Source organism: Rhamphochromis longiceps, linkage group LG13 (genome assembly GCF_057381845.1).
Source record: "Rhamphochromis longiceps isolate RC_006_pf linkage group LG13, R_longiceps_female_GT1.1, whole genome shotgun sequence".
NCBI classification, from domain to species: Eukaryota; Metazoa; Chordata; class Actinopteri; order Cichliformes; family Cichlidae; genus Rhamphochromis; species Rhamphochromis longiceps.
The window spans coordinates 1,266,840-1,283,597 of NC_140569.1; the positions used below are offsets into that span (position 1 = coordinate 1,266,840).

General features: G+C 45.7%; 1 protein-coding gene across 2 annotated transcripts; it reads right to left on the reverse strand.

Annotated features, from left to right (window-relative positions):
• Positions 1-3,813: 3,813 nt before the first annotated feature.
• On the reverse strand, positions 3,814-16,039 carry ctu2 (cytosolic thiouridylase subunit 2 homolog (S. pombe)). 2 transcript variants are annotated; one of them, XM_085427542.1, is made up of 16 exons: positions 15,833-16,039; positions 13,868-13,942; positions 11,668-11,746; positions 11,470-11,529; positions 10,386-10,446; positions 10,151-10,260; positions 9,794-10,035; positions 9,527-9,662; positions 9,291-9,422; positions 7,925-8,016; positions 7,718-7,815; positions 6,507-6,605; positions 6,321-6,423; positions 5,608-5,674; positions 5,148-5,206; positions 3,814-4,660 (listed from the first exon to the last, which is right to left on the reverse strand). In XM_085427542.1, the coding sequence occupies exons 1-16, from the start codon at positions 15,886-15,888 to the stop codon at positions 4,600-4,602; spliced, it is 1,530 nt and encodes a 509-aa protein (XP_085283668.1). In that variant the 5' UTR covers positions 15,889-16,039; the 3' UTR covers positions 3,814-4,599. The 2 variants fall into 2 exon arrangements, with proteins under 2 accessions (XP_085283668.1, XP_085283669.1); XM_085427543.1 differs by lacking the exon at positions 5,148-5,206.
• Between the last annotated feature and the right edge of the window lie 719 nt (positions 16,040-16,758).

Below are 16,758 nucleotides of genomic sequence, written 5' to 3' on the forward strand. Positions count from 1 at the left end.
GAAAAGGAGACTCAAACATTGTGCTGTACTTAAGGTGACTCATGCTGTGCTGTAAGTGTTCATGTTCAACTCTGTGTTAAATAAGAGCTTTATTTGAAGTTATAGTCGATGCATACAATAATCTGCAGCACACAGGCTCATCTCTGACGAGGGAGACGAGGTGAGTTTGTATTAAACGTAAGAACTTAAACATTTAACGCTGAGCGTTTCAGTTCAGGACACGTTTGCACTCAGAAACACCTGCAACTCAGCTTTGTGTTCATCTTTGTAACTTCAACACTTGTCTTTCAGTTGTGGGCAAAGGTCCCCAAACTTAGACTATCTTCACAGGCTCGTCCCAGCTAATAGGACGGTCATCGAAGTCATGTCCACCTGTACCTGAACTGAAGAGTTTGCAGCTGGCTCTGTGCTACTGTCCTGCATTAAAAACATAAAGAATAGGCCGACTGTCATAGGAGAAACTTGGGCTACGTTCACTCTGCAGGCGAAAGCGCATCAAATCCGATTTTTCTGACCCTCTGCGACCCATCTATCCCATCATGGTGTGACAGTGTGAACGGCACAAATCCCATATCTTCAAATCCGACCGGGGTCACCGTCGTATGTGGTGCTGAATCAGATACATATCTGATGTTTCAGAAAGCGACTGCTGTTTGATGGTCACGTCGCATTAAATCCGTCTTTTACATCACTGACACAAGACAGACGCCGATTATCAGCGCCGGAGAAGACATCACGAACACTTCCTGGACATCCGGTGAAACTGTTGGGAAGACAACGCTGGAGAAACGTGAACATTTTCTTTGTTCTGTATAATCTGCAGCTTCTGACAGAAATCTGCAGCTATCCTTCGAAGCAGCGCTCCTCTAAAACAGCAATAAGGATCATTATTAGGTTATTTACATTATTATGTCAATAACAAAATAACTTAAAGCAAAAATTGGGAAACGTAAAGTCCAAAGTCTTTATATTAAGGACCATCAGTCAAACATACTGTTGCTCTGGGTCTAAACAGAGCGCGTGGTGTGTGACGTCTTATTTTGCGCATGCGGGCTTTGAGCGTTCACACTAGAGCGCGTTTGCTGTCGCATTTTATTTGTGGTGTGAACGAGCAGACAAAAAAATCTGATTTGAGCATCAAGACCTGCAGAGTGAACGTAGCCTAAAATCCACCCCCGGTGACCATGAACTGGAGAATAGTTAAAAGAATGATGCTGCGTGGACCACTAGGCTGCACTCACACCCAGTGTTGAAGTGTGTTGCCGTGTTGTGTGGTGCCATGTGTTGAGTTGATGTGAGGAGAGGGATAAAGCAGGAGTGAGAACTAAGAGCTCCGTGTTGTCTGTGTTTACCTCCACAATACATGTAAAATCGAACCATTCGTTATCCTTGGAGAGCCAACGAGCATTACGACTGGACAATACTGAACTCGTTTACTAGTAAGTTGTAGTAATAAGTAGCAATATCGACTACACTCACTGGGCCTCAGAGCTGCCTGAATGTTTTACAGGTTAGATCAACCGTGGTGGCATGATGATGGCACCGTGCAGTTGCTGCAGGCTCATCTACAAACATCCATGATGCAAATTTCCACTTCTGTGAACCCCCGAGGATGGTTGCATGGGAAATAACAGCTCGGTCACAGTCAGAGATATTTCAGTGACCTGTCTTGCCCATTGTGACCGTTGGTTTCAGACTCAGAGTACTTTATTAATCCCAGAGGAAATCATGGACGACCTTTGAATCTCAGGTTTCCTTGATTGTGCCTAAATGCAAGTTGATGCTGTATGATCAGATCATTAGATTGTGTTCAACATAGTTGTAGATAGAACTCACACAGTGGATTTAACACTTTATAATATTTACAGACTGTTACATTCGCTGTGTGTGAGGCCAGCCTCCCAGTGTGCTAATGGGCTACACTGATTGAGCATCCTTCAATTATTGACACTACTTTCAAATATATTCAGAAAAGTGAGTTAATGCAGATCTCTCGTGCGTACCAAGGACATATTGGATCTAACCTTTTCACGATAAGCCACAGAAAATTCAAGTATTTAGGCAAACAGGTCATTTTAAGGCTCTGCAATTAAGTCTAAAACTAGATTTGGACCACTGGAAGGCTTCGCCTCTTTCAACTCTATCAAGATGTTCGTACTTCCTAAATGTCTTCATCTGCTTCAAAGTACAAATGTCTTGCAGTTGCCCAAATAATGGCTGGCCAGTAAATGTTAGAGTATTTCTGTACTGGGTGAAGAGGGATCCCATGAGCCCCAGTCAGATGGTACAGGAAGGAGCTTCAGGTATACAAGCCAATCTCAAACCACACACTCAACCCAGTTCAAACTGGGAATCAGTTTAGAAGAGCCTTTAACTTTACTGGGTTGTGGTTAGCTGCAACAGTAACAACAAATGTTTACCCTTCTGTAACTGATGATGCATTCGATATGTGACCGGTCACTGCAGGTACTGTAGACCATTACAGCCTCAGAGACCGAGGAAATGTTCCTCCCACTGAAAAGGCTACATCCATTAAAGATAGAACTTAGAAGAACATCTGGTTTCTCATGTACCACCTCGAGCTGCAATCCCTAACCTTAAAGTTACTTTAACATGTCCGTCATCATCTGTAAACAGCAGCATCAAGAGCGCTCTCAGCACTAACACACGCTGGATCTGGAAAGTATCCACATGAAGTTTTTGTCCTGATACAGCCCAAAATCCATTCAGTTCATTGACACTCACCCTTTGACACCATCCAATTCAATTTTATTTATATAGCGCCAAATCACAACATAAGTCGCCTAAAGGCGCTTCATAGATACAGAGAAAAACCCAACAATCATATGACCCCCTATGAGCAGCACTTTGGCAACAGTGGGAAGGAAAAACTCCCTTTTAACAGGAAGAAACCTCCAGCAGAACCAGGCTCAGGGAGGGGCGGGGCCATCTGCTGTGATTGGTTGGGGTGAGAGAAGGAAGACAGGATAAAGACATGCTGTGGAAGAGAGACAGAGGTTAATAACAGATATGATTCAGTGCAGAGAGGTCTGTTAATACATAGTGAGTGAGAAAGGTGACTGGAAAGGAAAAACTCAATGCATCATGGGAATCCCCGGCAGCCTACGTCTATTGCAGCATAACTAAGGGAGGATTCAGGGTCACCTGGTCCAGCCCTAACTATATGCTTTAGCAAAAAGGAAAGTTTGAAGCCTGATCTTGAAAGTAGAGATAGTGTCTGTCTCCTGAATCCAAACTGGAAGCTGGTTCCACAGAAGAGGGGCCTGAAAACTGAAGGCTCTGCCTCCCATTCTACTTTTAAATACTCTAGGAACAACAAGTAGGCCTGCAGAGCGAGAGCGAAGTGCTCTAATAGGGTGATATGGTACTACAAGGTCATTGAGATAAGATGGGGCCTGATTATTTAAGACCTTGTATGTGAGGAGCAGGATTTTGAATTCTGGATTTAACAGGAAGCCAAAACAGGAGAAATCTGCTCTCTCTTTCTAGAGATAGGTTGATCATATTTAAGATCGAAGCATTAATTAATGGCAGGACTTCTTTGAGCAGTTTTGTAGGAATGGGGTCTAAAAGACACGTTGATGGTTTGGAGGAAGTAATTATTGAAGTTAACTCAGAAAGATCAGTTAGAGAAAAAGAGTCTAACTTAACATCAATGGTACTAAGAGTAGCTGTAGATAATATTACATCTGTGGGATGATTACTGGTAATTTTTTCTCTAATGATAAAAATTTTATTTTTATTACCATAACAACAACTTCTCTGTAAAGTACGCACACACAGACACAGGTGGAGTTTTAGCAGATTTTAATAAAAAACACAAAACGCAGTTTTTAAATGTTTCATCGAAATTCAACGATTTCTGACGACATGATCGACTGAATGTGTTTGAATAAAACTTTGTTTTGTGTTGATGTAAACAGTCAGTCACACAAGGAGGAGATGGACTCCTGCTATAGTTCCACTCACTGCCATATTGTCTTTTTGATATGTGAAGGTTTATTAAGGACATGTGATGGAAATAAAGAGATTAATGTTACATGTTGTCACATTCATGATACAATCTTATCTGTACGAGAACAGAAGAAGCAAGAAGACTCAGCTCAAAGAACTAAATCATTTAAAAGAATGCAAGATTGCTCCACACACACACACACACACGCACGCGCACGCACACACACACACACACACACACGCACACACACGCACAGACACACAGACACACACAGACACACACACAGACACACACGCACACACGCACAGACACAGACACACACAGACACACACACAGACACACACGCACGCACACGCACAGACACACACACAGACACACACAGACACGCACACACGCACACGCACACACAGACACACACACAGACACACACAGACACGCACACACGCACACGCACACACACACACACACACACACACACACACGATCTCTAATGATGTGATTGTTAAACATGAACTCGGTTCCTTCCTGCAGAGCTTAAGTGTGAGTGTCGGTGTCCAGTTTCCTTGAAGAAACCTTTCCTCCACCCTCTTCTGGCGTGGGGGGCGGGGCTTCTCCTTTTGTTTCTAATTTCCTTCGTCACCATCGTCCAGCAGGAAGTCACTGATCTCCTCTCTCATCTGAGACCTGCAGAGCACAACGACCCAGTCAGCCCTCGATCGCCTGCAGTCTCACTGTAAATGCAACATCTGTATTCCTAAGAAAGCACAGCTGGCAGACAGACGATCATAGAAAGAAGTGGAAACGATGCGATTTGGAACAACGTTGTTTGGTTGGAACAAAATAGGAAACAGCACTACATCCTTGTGATGCTTCTTTATTTTTTAAATAAGCCAGTCTTTACACATCAGCACGTTTTACCTGTGGTCGGTTTAACTAACACAGACGACTTTCAGGGCGGGTGACTGCAAAGAGGACCGCGAGAAAGGCGCAGCTCAAACTGTCCAACACGCTTTCCCAAAGCCACCGTAAATATGACGTCATACTTTACATCACATCATGGGTACAGTGTCAGTATCACGCAGGGAGGTCTGCAAACTGCCCTCAGAGTGAGGAACTGTTCCTAACTATGATGCAAACGCCGTCAAAGAAGAGTGAAACAAACAGCCCCCACCTCCTTTGCCTCCTCTGAGCCTCTGACAGGATGTACTGAGGGAGGTGATTCACTGTCGACTGGAAAGGAAACAAACAGGCTGGATGTCAGATCTTCACACTCTGATTGGTTCATACCAAACATGGTGTGTGCTGCTCACGGTCGTCCTGTTCGCTGCGCTGATGGCTGACTACGTCTGAGTCACAGGTATGTGTTATAATGTTTGAAGTGTTGCTACTTGATGCCACAACTCCAACAAATACGCAAAAACACCAATGACCCCGCTCTCCCTGACCTCGCTGCAGTGGACAGCCGTTTCCATGTATTTGTGTCAGTGTTGATGGCGCACTTGCACATCAGCGTCCATCTAAGTGTAACAAAGTCTTTGAAAAGTACAAGTTCAAAAATCTTTTTTATGCCTAAAGAAGAATAACGGTCGTCATAATTCATGCATGAAAGGGTCGAACACGTCATCACTCACCATGTCTCTGACAGTCAGTGCACAGCTGTAACACAACAGGCTCTTCAGACGTGCTGTTTCTGGTAGTCTGTAATACAAGTGCAATACAGAAAGCTCAGCTATGAGCACCCACAGTCTGCAGTCGATGCTTCAAAAACTGTTTCAATGAAGAAAGGAAACAGCAGACGAGCACACGATGCACAGAAGAAGAAATGTGGAAGACGTTCCTCCCAGTTCACTTTTAGGACTTGACTGGTTTTTAGATGAAATCCATCCTACAGGATATAATCTCAAACACTTTGTTGCAGGCACGTGTGAATGAAAGCATGAAAGTGTCCAAATGACAGCATGCTGCCACTGTAATAGATTACCCTGTAATGTTACAGGTCTTATACCCACAGAGGGGCCTGTGGTTGCAATTATCTCAAGAAACCTGAACTTGCCTAGCCACGAGCTTTCCTCCAAACCTTAGCAGTTACAGATCAATCGAGCTGAGAAGGACCAATCCTAGCTCTTATTTTTAAACATTACAGCATTCTCAAAATAAGCAGGGATTAAACTAGAGGTAACCAAGAAGCCAGGCCAGTGAAGAAAATGTCAAAGCTTATTTCTTACATTACCGACTCTCATCAAAGAAATGTGTCAGAGTGTGACACAGCACCTAGTGGATGCACCTCATACAGTTTAGCAAACATTTGCCACATATGTCTGAAAAAGAGAAAATAAACACTTACTTAGCAGAAGAACAGCAGCCTCCATCACTTCCTGCTCTCCCACAGCCCCGCCCTTCTGCAGAGGAACAGCACTGTGCGGTGAGAGGCGGCGACTCCGGCCTCCCTGTTTAACAGAAGCCGTCGTAAAAACACAGCTTTGTATCCATGTAAAGTGGAGCTTGTTCAGTTCTGAAGCAGTCACTGTACCTGGCTCTGGCCTCGGGGTTTCAGCAGCGCTGCCTCGCAGACACTTGGACCCGGACAGCTGATCTGATATGAGCGTGGCCTGGAAGGCCGACGCCTCCTCTGAAAAGATGAAGACAGACAGGTTCAGTCGCGCCGTCCTGAACCAGAACGATGTCCTGCAGATGGTTTTCACCAGAGACTTCATCCCAGGATTATAACACTAACAATGAACAGCAGCCTAGAGCCTCATAATCCAGTGTTACCCTGTGCGGTCACTGCCACAAGTCAGCATATAAACAGATTTAAATACAGATATTAGACGATGCTGTTAGCATTAAGTGTTACTACACTATTATTAATATGTTTATTACCACAGCAGCTATAACACTGGTATTTCACACTACTTTGTAATTAGGTGGTCATAACGTGCCATTACCACAATATTACCGTTATTCTACATGATTATTGAGCTGTAGCAGAAATGGCGTCTGCTGGTCTTTTCCTGATTATGACAGAGTATTGATCCATTATTGATGGGACCATGTGGGCTCTCTGTGTGACACGCGAGCTCTGCTGCTCTGTGCTCAAAGATGTTTGTATGAACTGCTCCACAGTCTGTTATTAACATTGTGAATGTGAGCAAGAAAGAAAACATAATCTTCAAAGCTGTAATTACAGTCCTGTGGCTGCAGCACTTTGGCCTTGTTTCCACATTTAGAGGGATATAATCCAGTGGTTCGCTTTCAAAATAAAAGACACGCACCAGATAAGAAGTTGCAACGCGCGTTTGCGTACATGAGAGGAGGACAGACATTTGTTTAGAACTCTGACGGATGTCGAAGAAGAAAGCTCCTCTAAGCAGTTACGTTGGTGTTGCTCCACCTCCAAAGAAATGTCAGGCGTCCGAACCGCAACAGAAGCGCGTATTCTTGGAGAAGTGGCTGCAGGAGGTGAGCTGGCTTCAAACAAACGATGAGCGCACGGAGATGTGGTGCAGAATGTGCCGTGACAATCCCACTCCCACTCTAGCGGACAATCACAGTCCAAACGCGCGTTGCAACTTCTTATCTGGTGCGCGTCTTTTATTTTGACAGTCATTGCGCACCTGCGGACCCCTTATGTGCAGCCCTGCTTATAAATAAAGCTGAAGTGGAGCACTGTAATGTGCACAGTTACTCCTGTGTGTGTCAGTGATCTGCAGGCTGGCGCTGCCTGTGGAGCGCCTCACTCACCCACAGCAGTATCCAGGCTGCACAGACACAGCAGACATCGGTCACAGCCGTCGGCTCCTGACCTTTTCCTACATGCAGTCTGCAGCTTCTCACTGGTCCTGCGTAACACACGTGCTGGGTTTAACAGCGAGACTGTCTGAGGAAACCTGCAGCACACATGATATGTTCAAAGCGCTGATGTGCATGAAGCATGTGTGTAACTGCAACCTGTAGATGGTGCTGACAGTGGAGGGGAAGTCTGTCTGCAGTTTGGTGACAAAACTCTCTGTGAGACGTTGGATGCTGGCCTTATCCACCGTCTGTGGAGCACAGAGCAACAAAACTGTACACAGGCTGGAAACCCTGAGACTCCTGGAGGAGGCGCAGGGAGAGGAAGAGACGATGCACACAGCAAAGGTCCTGACGTCTCAGGTGATGATAACAAATATGTCAAACATAGAAAACCTCCCTCCGTCTGTGATAACACCCATTTCTGTCTCTGCCAAAGTTTAGCAGCCTCGTTTCCCCTCGCGCAGTTTCTGAGAGAGCTTTGCTCACACAGTTCAAGCCAAACCATCGTATTCATGATGAAGCCCAGCTTAACCATCCAGGAACCTACAATAAGGGACTTCTTCCTGATAAGCCGGTGAAGAAGCCTGGATTTAATCTGAGGTCGTTTAGTTACAGGGAAGAAAAAGAAGATGGAGCGCTTTGCTCGAACAAGGACATTAATAAACATGAATGGTTCAAAGATGTAAGGAGGGAAGCAGAAACTGTCCCGTGGGAACAGTGCACAGCGGCACAGGTCATGTACACATCTGTACACATCTGTACTGATGGTGCGCGTTTCATGAATAACCTTGATTATTTGTGGAAGTCGGGATCAGAGAGTAAAATCCTGTTTGTTCTGGGGCGCACGCCTGAACCCGACGTCCTACAGGCTGTCCATAACACAGGTCTGAAGCAGGGTCTCAAAGCCGTGGCCCGGGGGCCACTTGTGGCCCATGTCACACCCTCTTGCGGCCTGCATGTTAACATGAAGAAATATGATGCAGTTTGGTCCCTGAAGTGACTTTGTGTTTGTTGTTGAGTGCAATGTTAAAACAAGTTGTGTAAAGGATGTAATATGAGCAGAGTGCAAACGTGCTGTGGCTCATGTGTGTAGCTGTGTTGTGTTAGATGTGAACACAGCAGACGTGTGTGCGCAGACGAGCCGTGTGTTAGTTAAGAGGGAGGAAAACAATCTGTTCATGTTTGCAGTTTTGTTACATGAAATTTAAAACAAACAAACAAACAAACAAACAAACAAACAAACAAACAAACAAACAAACCACTTTCAGAAACATTTCTGTTTTCCTGTTTGTTTTTGTACTACGTGAACAGGCCGTCCAATGAGCTGGCAGCGCCTGCAGCGCCCCCCACAGGCTGACTGACAGCTGTTCCAGCTGTGACTGACAGCTGTTCCAGCTGTGACTGACAGCTGTTCCAGCTGTGACTGACAGCTGTTCCAGCTGTGACTGGAGCGTTTGCTTTGCTGCTCTGACGCTGCTGCACATTAAAGCCTTTCACACACTTTGAATGTTTCATGCTTTACCTTCGTGTCCACACTTGGAATAACAACATAGGGCACAGTGAACAGATGGTTGTAGTAAGCTACTTCTTTGGCAGAGTAGTCTCTCATTGGCCGCACTAATATGATGTCACCGTATCTGGAGTCAGAGAAACCCTGTTTAAAACAACGACAGCATTAAGAGCAGATTTGCTTTAAGTCAAACTTTAAATGCTGGAATACGACCTGATCCTTTACACGAGGTGACGAGGTATACGCACTGTGTCCTGGGCCAGCTGGGCTCCTCTGCCCAGTGATATACTGGTGAGAAGTTTAACAGCCAGTCGGGTGCAGCTGTCTCCCAGCATCAGTTTGCTGTAGCCCTCTGTACGAGCTGTGTGCACCAGCAGATGCTGCCTTTGAGGAACACAACACAGTCAGGTCAGGGGCTCACGTGGTGGACAAACTCAGTCGGGAATCAAAGAACCGTTTCGTGTCTAAGCAGCAAAAGCATCACAAGTAGGAGAAGCGAGTGCTTGACGCCTGACCTTAGTGTGTTCAGCAGCTCTTCTCTGGCCGTCAGCGTTTTAACTGAACCGAGCAGCTGCTGCAGCATCAGCGTGTGCGACTCCTGAACGCGAGGCAGCAGCGTCTTCTTTGGTTCTTGTGGCCTCGGAAAGTTGCTGCCGTCAGTATCGACAAAGTGATGCACGGCTGCTTTGTAGGCGCTGGCAGGTTGCTCTGAGGGCGACGGATTGGTCGCCACGACCGAAGCGGGCAGGTCCAGCACCTTAGAGAACATCGGCGTATATTTAACACAGACGCTGGTTCAGACAGACCGCTCTGTGACCAGCTTCAGTCTAATTAACATCAAGAGCAGCAGGCTCGGCCGGCTCTACACAGACCTGCTCCAGAGGTAAGATGTAGAAGGGGAAACCAGTAGCCTGAAACACTGCCTGGAGCTCAGCCACTGTCCTCTGTCGCTCCTCCACCGACTGACCTATCGCAGCACCCTCTGGGAACAAAGACACACCCCTTTACAAGGTTTCTTTTTTAGCCAGAATCATTTCAGAAAAACGTCACCAGAGACGCAGAAATAGAAGAGAAGAGCCTTTACTGTCCGTGTGCAGCCAGACGTACCGTCGATGAAGGCAACGCCAGGCACGAATCTCAGCTTCTTGTTCGCTTTCTGACTTAAACCCTGTGAAGAACATCATTAACTATTTATGGCAGTTAGAGATATTTTAATGCCGGTTTTAAGAAGTTGATAGACTATAATATAATATTTCATGCTTTTCTACCACAACAGTGGATCCAGCATCAACTCAAAATCCTGCTCCTTAAATAATCAGGCCCCATCTTATCTTAATGACCTTGTAGTACCATATCACCCTATTAGAGCACTTCGCTCTCGCTCTGCAGGCCTACTTGTTGTTCCTAGAGTATTTAAAAGTAGAATGGGAGGCAGAGCCTTCAGTTTTCAGGCCCCTCTTCTGTGGAACCAGCTTCCAGTTTGGATTCAGGAGACAGACACTATCTCTACTTTCAAGATTAGGCTTCAAACTTTCCTTTTTGCTAAAGCATATAGTTAGGGCTGGACCAGGTGACCCTGAATCCTCCCTTAGTTATGCTGCAATAGAAGTAGGCTGCTGGGGGATTCCCATGATGCACTGGGTGTTTCTCCTCTCTGCATTTAAATATGACTTATTATTAACCTCTGGCTCTCTTCCACAGCGAGTCTTTGCCCCCTCTTTCTTCTCTCACCCCAACCAGCAGCGCAGGGGTGGGGGGCAACTCCAGGCCTCGGGGGCCGCTGTCCTGCAGCTTTCAGATGATGATCCATCACAGCTGATTCAAACGGCTAAATGACCTCCTCAACATGTCGTGAAGTTCTCCAGAGGCCTGCTGATGACCTCATCGTGCGATTCAGGTGTGTTGACCCAGGGTGAGATCTAAACCTGCAGGACAGCAGCCCTCGAGGCCTCGAGTTGCCCACCCCTGCAGTAGCAGCAGATGGCCCCGCCCCTCCCTGAGCCTTTCTTCCTGTTAAAAGGAGTTTTTCTTTCCCACTGTCACCAAACTGCTTGTCCTACTGATTGCAGGGCTTTTCTCTGTTGTATGATAGTAAGGTCTTTATCTTACATTATAAGGAGGCAGCTGTTGTTGTGATTTGCACTATATAAATAAAACTGAAGTGAAATGACTTGTGGTGACAATGACACACCTCTTGAACTTGTCTGAGCATTGAACAGGAAGAAGGGCCTCCGGACACAGCCAGCAGGACCTGGATCAAAGGAGGCACACAGTTCTGACGCTGTCACAAACACTTCCAGCTTCTGCTGATTATTCTGGCTCAAAGACAAACTCGGACAATAAAATGGAGCAAAGTGAATTTTGTTGTGTTGAGTCAGGAACGACTTACCTTCTCTCCGGGGAAAATGATCCTGTTCTTGCCGAGCACAGCTTTGAACTTGTGAATGAAGAAATCTTTGAAACAGAGCCTGAACGACACAGAAACAGGATGTGAGCACAGCCACTGCAAACACGCTAACACCTCACATGACCTCCATGTACAAACGCATTTCTTTCAAACATCAGAAACTGTGCTGGGCTCACAGTACAGAAAAAACTTTTGTGTTCTCAGCAGCCAGTGTACGTCTATTCTTCACCAGCCTGAGCCGCGCGTCTCCACTGAGGGAGGAAGTCCACCTGACAAAGAAGCATCTGTGGTGGGCTGTGGAAACAGGCCAGAGCCAGTCTGGCTGAGCTGGATGCATCATGCCAAGCAAAGTTATGCAGGGTGGGCCGTTTCTATGGATACAGCGTAATAACATGGGAATGGTTGGTGATATTAAAGTCCTGTTTGTGGCACATTAGTATATGTGAGGGGCAAACTCCTCAAGATGGGCGGTGACCATGGTGGCCATTTAGAAGTCGGCCACCTTGGATACAACTTTTGTTTTTCCAATAGGAAGAGGGCCATGTGACACATCACACTTATTGGTAATGTCACAAGAAAAACAATGGTGTGCTTGGTTTCAACGTAACTTTATTCTTTCATGAGTTATTTACAAGTTTCTCTTTGTTCACAGCCATTGACATGTCGAAGAGGTTAACATGTTAGGAGCGGATCGAAATTGTGTTGATATCTGGTGAACGCAGTAACCGGGTCATTGCAGCAGATTTCAATGCAAGACCCCCTACGAGACCACCCATCTCCCATGCTACAGTTAGCAAACTGCTTGCTAAGTTTGGTGAAACTGGTTCAGTGTTGGATTTGCCAAAATGTGGACGCAAGAAAAGTGTCACTAATGAAGAAACATCAGTGGCTGTCCTAGCTTCATTCAGCAAGAGCCCACAGCGTAGCACTCGCCGCATGTCACTGGAGAGTGGCATTAGTCGAACGTCCCTTCGGCGGATATCAGCTACTCACAAATGGCACCCTTACAAACTCCAGCTGCTGCAGCATCTCAACGAGGATGACCCAGATCGGCCACAGAATTTGCAGAATGGGCAAAACAAAAACTGGAACAGGACCCTCAGTTCACGCAGAAGATTTTGTTCAGTGAGGCAAACCTTTATGTGAATGGTGAAGTTAACAAACAAAACAAACGCTATTGGTCTGACACTAACCCACATTGGATGGATCCCTCCAAGACTGTTGGAACAACAAAAGTGATGGTTTGGTGTGGTATATGGGGACAACGATAGTGGGTCCATTCTTCATCAATGGAAACCTCAAGGCCACTGGATATTTGAAACTGCTACATGATGTGTTTCCCTCTTTATGCACTGAAGCTGGCACGTTCCCTGAGTTTTTCCAACAACATGGTGCACCACCACATTATGGGTGCAGGTCCGAGCATTCCTAGATGAACAGTTTCCTGGGAAGTGGATTGGTCATCGTGGGCCAGTTGAATGGCCCCCAAGGTCTCCCGATCTGACCCCCTTAGACTTTTATCTTTGGGGTCATCTGAAGGCAACTGTCTCTGGTGTGAAGATCCGAGATGTGCAGCACCTGAAACTACGGATACTGGATGCCTGTGCTGGCATTTCTCCTGCGGTGTTGCTATCAGTGTGTGAAGAGTGGGAGAAGAGGGTTGCATTGACAATCCAACACAATGGGCAGCACATTGAACACATTTTATAAGTGGTCAGAAACTTGTAAATAACTCATGAAAGAATAAAGTTACGTTGAAACCAAGCACACCATTGTTTTTCTTGTGACATTACCAATAAGTGTGATGTGTCACATGGCCCTCTTCCTATTGAAAAAACAAAAGTTGTATCCAAGATGGCCGACTTCTAAATGGCCCCCATGGTCACCGCCCATCTTGAGGAGTTTGCCCCCTCACATATACTAATGTGCCACAAACAGGACTTTATATCACCAACCATTCCCATGTTATCACGGTGTATCCATAGAAACGGCCCACACTGTAGTTTGTCTGTTCCACTGTCCATGAGCGCACGGTGGTGGCTACGCTCACCGTCATCACAGATGCAGTCATGTATCCCTGCAGTGAGGCACACTGCTTACCTTAAAAACACCCCAGCCACCACAGATGAGCTCTCAGTGTTATCTCTCACAGCTCTACATGTAGAAATGCTGCGCAGCTTACCTGCAGTACGCATCTCCTGCTCTGATGACCAAAGCTGCAGGCGCCTCTTTGCATCTGACACATTTCTTTGAAACACTAACAAACAGGAGAAGAGCAGCCATGTTAAAGCAGGAATGACACTGATGATGACAGTGAGGCGATCTGGGATTGTGTTCTCCATGGTTCCTCCAGCAGAGTTCCAAAGACTTAAGTTGTAGCAAATAGTGATGCATGACTAAGGTTGTTTTTCATTTATACAATAAGCATTTTTAAACATATTTAGTGTTGTTGAAGTGAAGTGTTTACTGAAACCATTTCTCAGTTTCAATAATTGATATGCTGCGTTTATTCTATTTTCAGTAAACACAGCGTCTTTACTATTTTCCTAATATCAGGATCACTTCAGGAATTGCATTGAAGCTTGTAAGTTCTGCTGTGGCTTCATATATGAGAGAGAGGTCCGCTTCTGTGATGCTGAGTTTCAGTGTGTAAATAAATAAACCTCCAGAGAATCCTGCAGGTCATCTCAGCCAAAAATCCCCACATTTCAACCCGTCTGGTTATGACTGAGGAACAAAGGGCCCTGAGGCCATTCCCCAACTCTCTGTGAACGGCACTCACGGCCAATGATCAATGATCATGATCATTCCCACATCGATGATTATAAACTGGGCAGCACGGTGGTTAGCACTGTTGCCGCACAGCAACAGTGTGGAGTGGAGTTTGCATGTTCTCCCCGTGTTTGCGTGGGTTCCCTCCGGGTACTCCGGCTTCCTCCCATTATCGGTTAATTGGATAATCCAAATTGCCATTAGGTGTGAATGTGAGTGTGAATGGTCGTCTGTCCCTGTGCGTTAGTCCTGCGACAGACTGGCGACCTGTCCAGGGTGCACCCCGCCTCTCGCCCTATGACAGCTGGGATAGGCTCCAGCGGAAGTGGATGGATGATTATAAACTGACCTCCCAGCTAGTTTCAGTCAGTCTAAGGTTGGAAACCTGCAGACTGACTGAAGGAGTCACCTGGTGATGATGAAACGTTTCTCTACGTCCAGATGAACAGGAGGTCTGCTGATTCAGTCACAGCATTCTGCCTTTTGTTCGCTTTATGTTTAAAAAACATCAAAACTCCACGGTGGGCTTAGCACACAGACTGTACCTCCTCCATCTACAGAGGCAAACAAAGTGAACCTGGATGAACTGGAGTGGGCTGCACTCCTCCTCTGAATGGAGTTTAAATTAAGTGGATGAGTGTCCCCAGTGTCACTGATATGCCACCACAGCGAGCTCAGCTACGGCCCAAAACGCCGGTTTGCACAGCCCGTGACGTAAAGGGCGGTGTTCCATGACCTGGCTGGTGTTCGGTGCAGAGTTCAGGTGGAGTTTTTACGGCGTCCTGACTTATTACACGAATGTTTTTACACCTTTTCGTACGGGTTGGGGAAGCGACGATTTTGGGCTCAGATGGCCTGCTGCTCTGGCACAAGTGTTCCTCTGATCTCAATATTATCAAGTGTGAACTTGAAGCTATTAAGGGACGTTCCAGTACATGTATTTGTAATGTACCGGTTAAAATGAAGTGAGATACTTAGAGGTAATAATAACTAAGGATCAGCAAAGAAGAAGATGCTTAAATCTGGACGTAGACTCAACCAGCGGCTCCGGACAGAACTGATGAGTCAAGCGGAGAGAAGCTCGGCAGCTCTGTCTCTGCATTATCGCAGACTCATTATTTAAAGCTGTTCTCATGAATGCATGTGATAAAGCTAAGCTTTACGGATCTTAGCACTTTAAACGATGCAGATGAATTGGCTACAACATTCACAGACACATCCCAGCTGCTGGACTCTTATTCCCCTCCATGTGATATCCAAACTAATGCGGTTATGATATCGATCAAATCCCAGCTAAGCTTATCTGCGTTTCATCGCTGGGCCTTTTTATCATCCATAAACATACTTATTGTCAGCACTGTAGACCTCAGCCTACCTGGGCGCGGCGGCGCGCTCCATCTCCCCCCGGTAATCTTCCTCCACCTGACACATCGCGGCCGTTAGGAGAGAAAACAGCAAGCAGCCAAAGCGAGCTCCAACTGCCAGATCAGTGAAAGCTCCAGCAGCTGATTCGTTTCATCAGCAGACCAGCACTGACCCACTGCCTCCACACCACAGGCTCGTGTCTGAATCGTGTCGCTGTTTGATGACGTAGGAAACGCTTCTTTGGTACACCGTGAGGTATGTCGCCACCTAGTGGTGTGGAGAGTAGGCTGTTTGTTTAAAATCCTGGAAAGTGTTTTCTTGCAGACACAGGTGTATACGTCACTCAGGTGATGTAAACGTGTTACAGCGTGACCTCAGTGTTGCCGTTATGGCGCAGACATTGTTTTGTTGTCCCTGTCTTTAAGTATAAACAATATAAGTAGAAATGGGCTTATCCTTTTATATACATTTCGAAATATAAGCAAGAAAACTAAGTACCAAACTGTAACTATTAACTATCTGATATGGTGACTTTGTATTTTAGATTTTCTCAGTGAGGTTTAAATGTTTTGCAACTGTAAGTGTTGTTTTTATGTACCCTCACATATCAATGAAACCCAGAATCATTGCAGAAAAACCGCTATCATAGCCTCAAAGAGGCAAATGGATAAAAGCAATCATTACATATACCAGAAATCTCGTATTAGATGACAATGCACTATGCACATATTCAAACTAAAAACACACATTATCCCTGCTGATGGTTAGTTTAATGTAACCTTTCTTGCACAGGCTGTTGTTCCCCTGGTAACATAACATTACTACCTTTATAAATAAATGGCAACAACACAATTCTTTTAGGGGTTTGGGTTTTTTTAAATGAAAGACTCCAGAGATGGTTTAAATCGGATTCATAAGCTTTTAAGGTAGGCCACA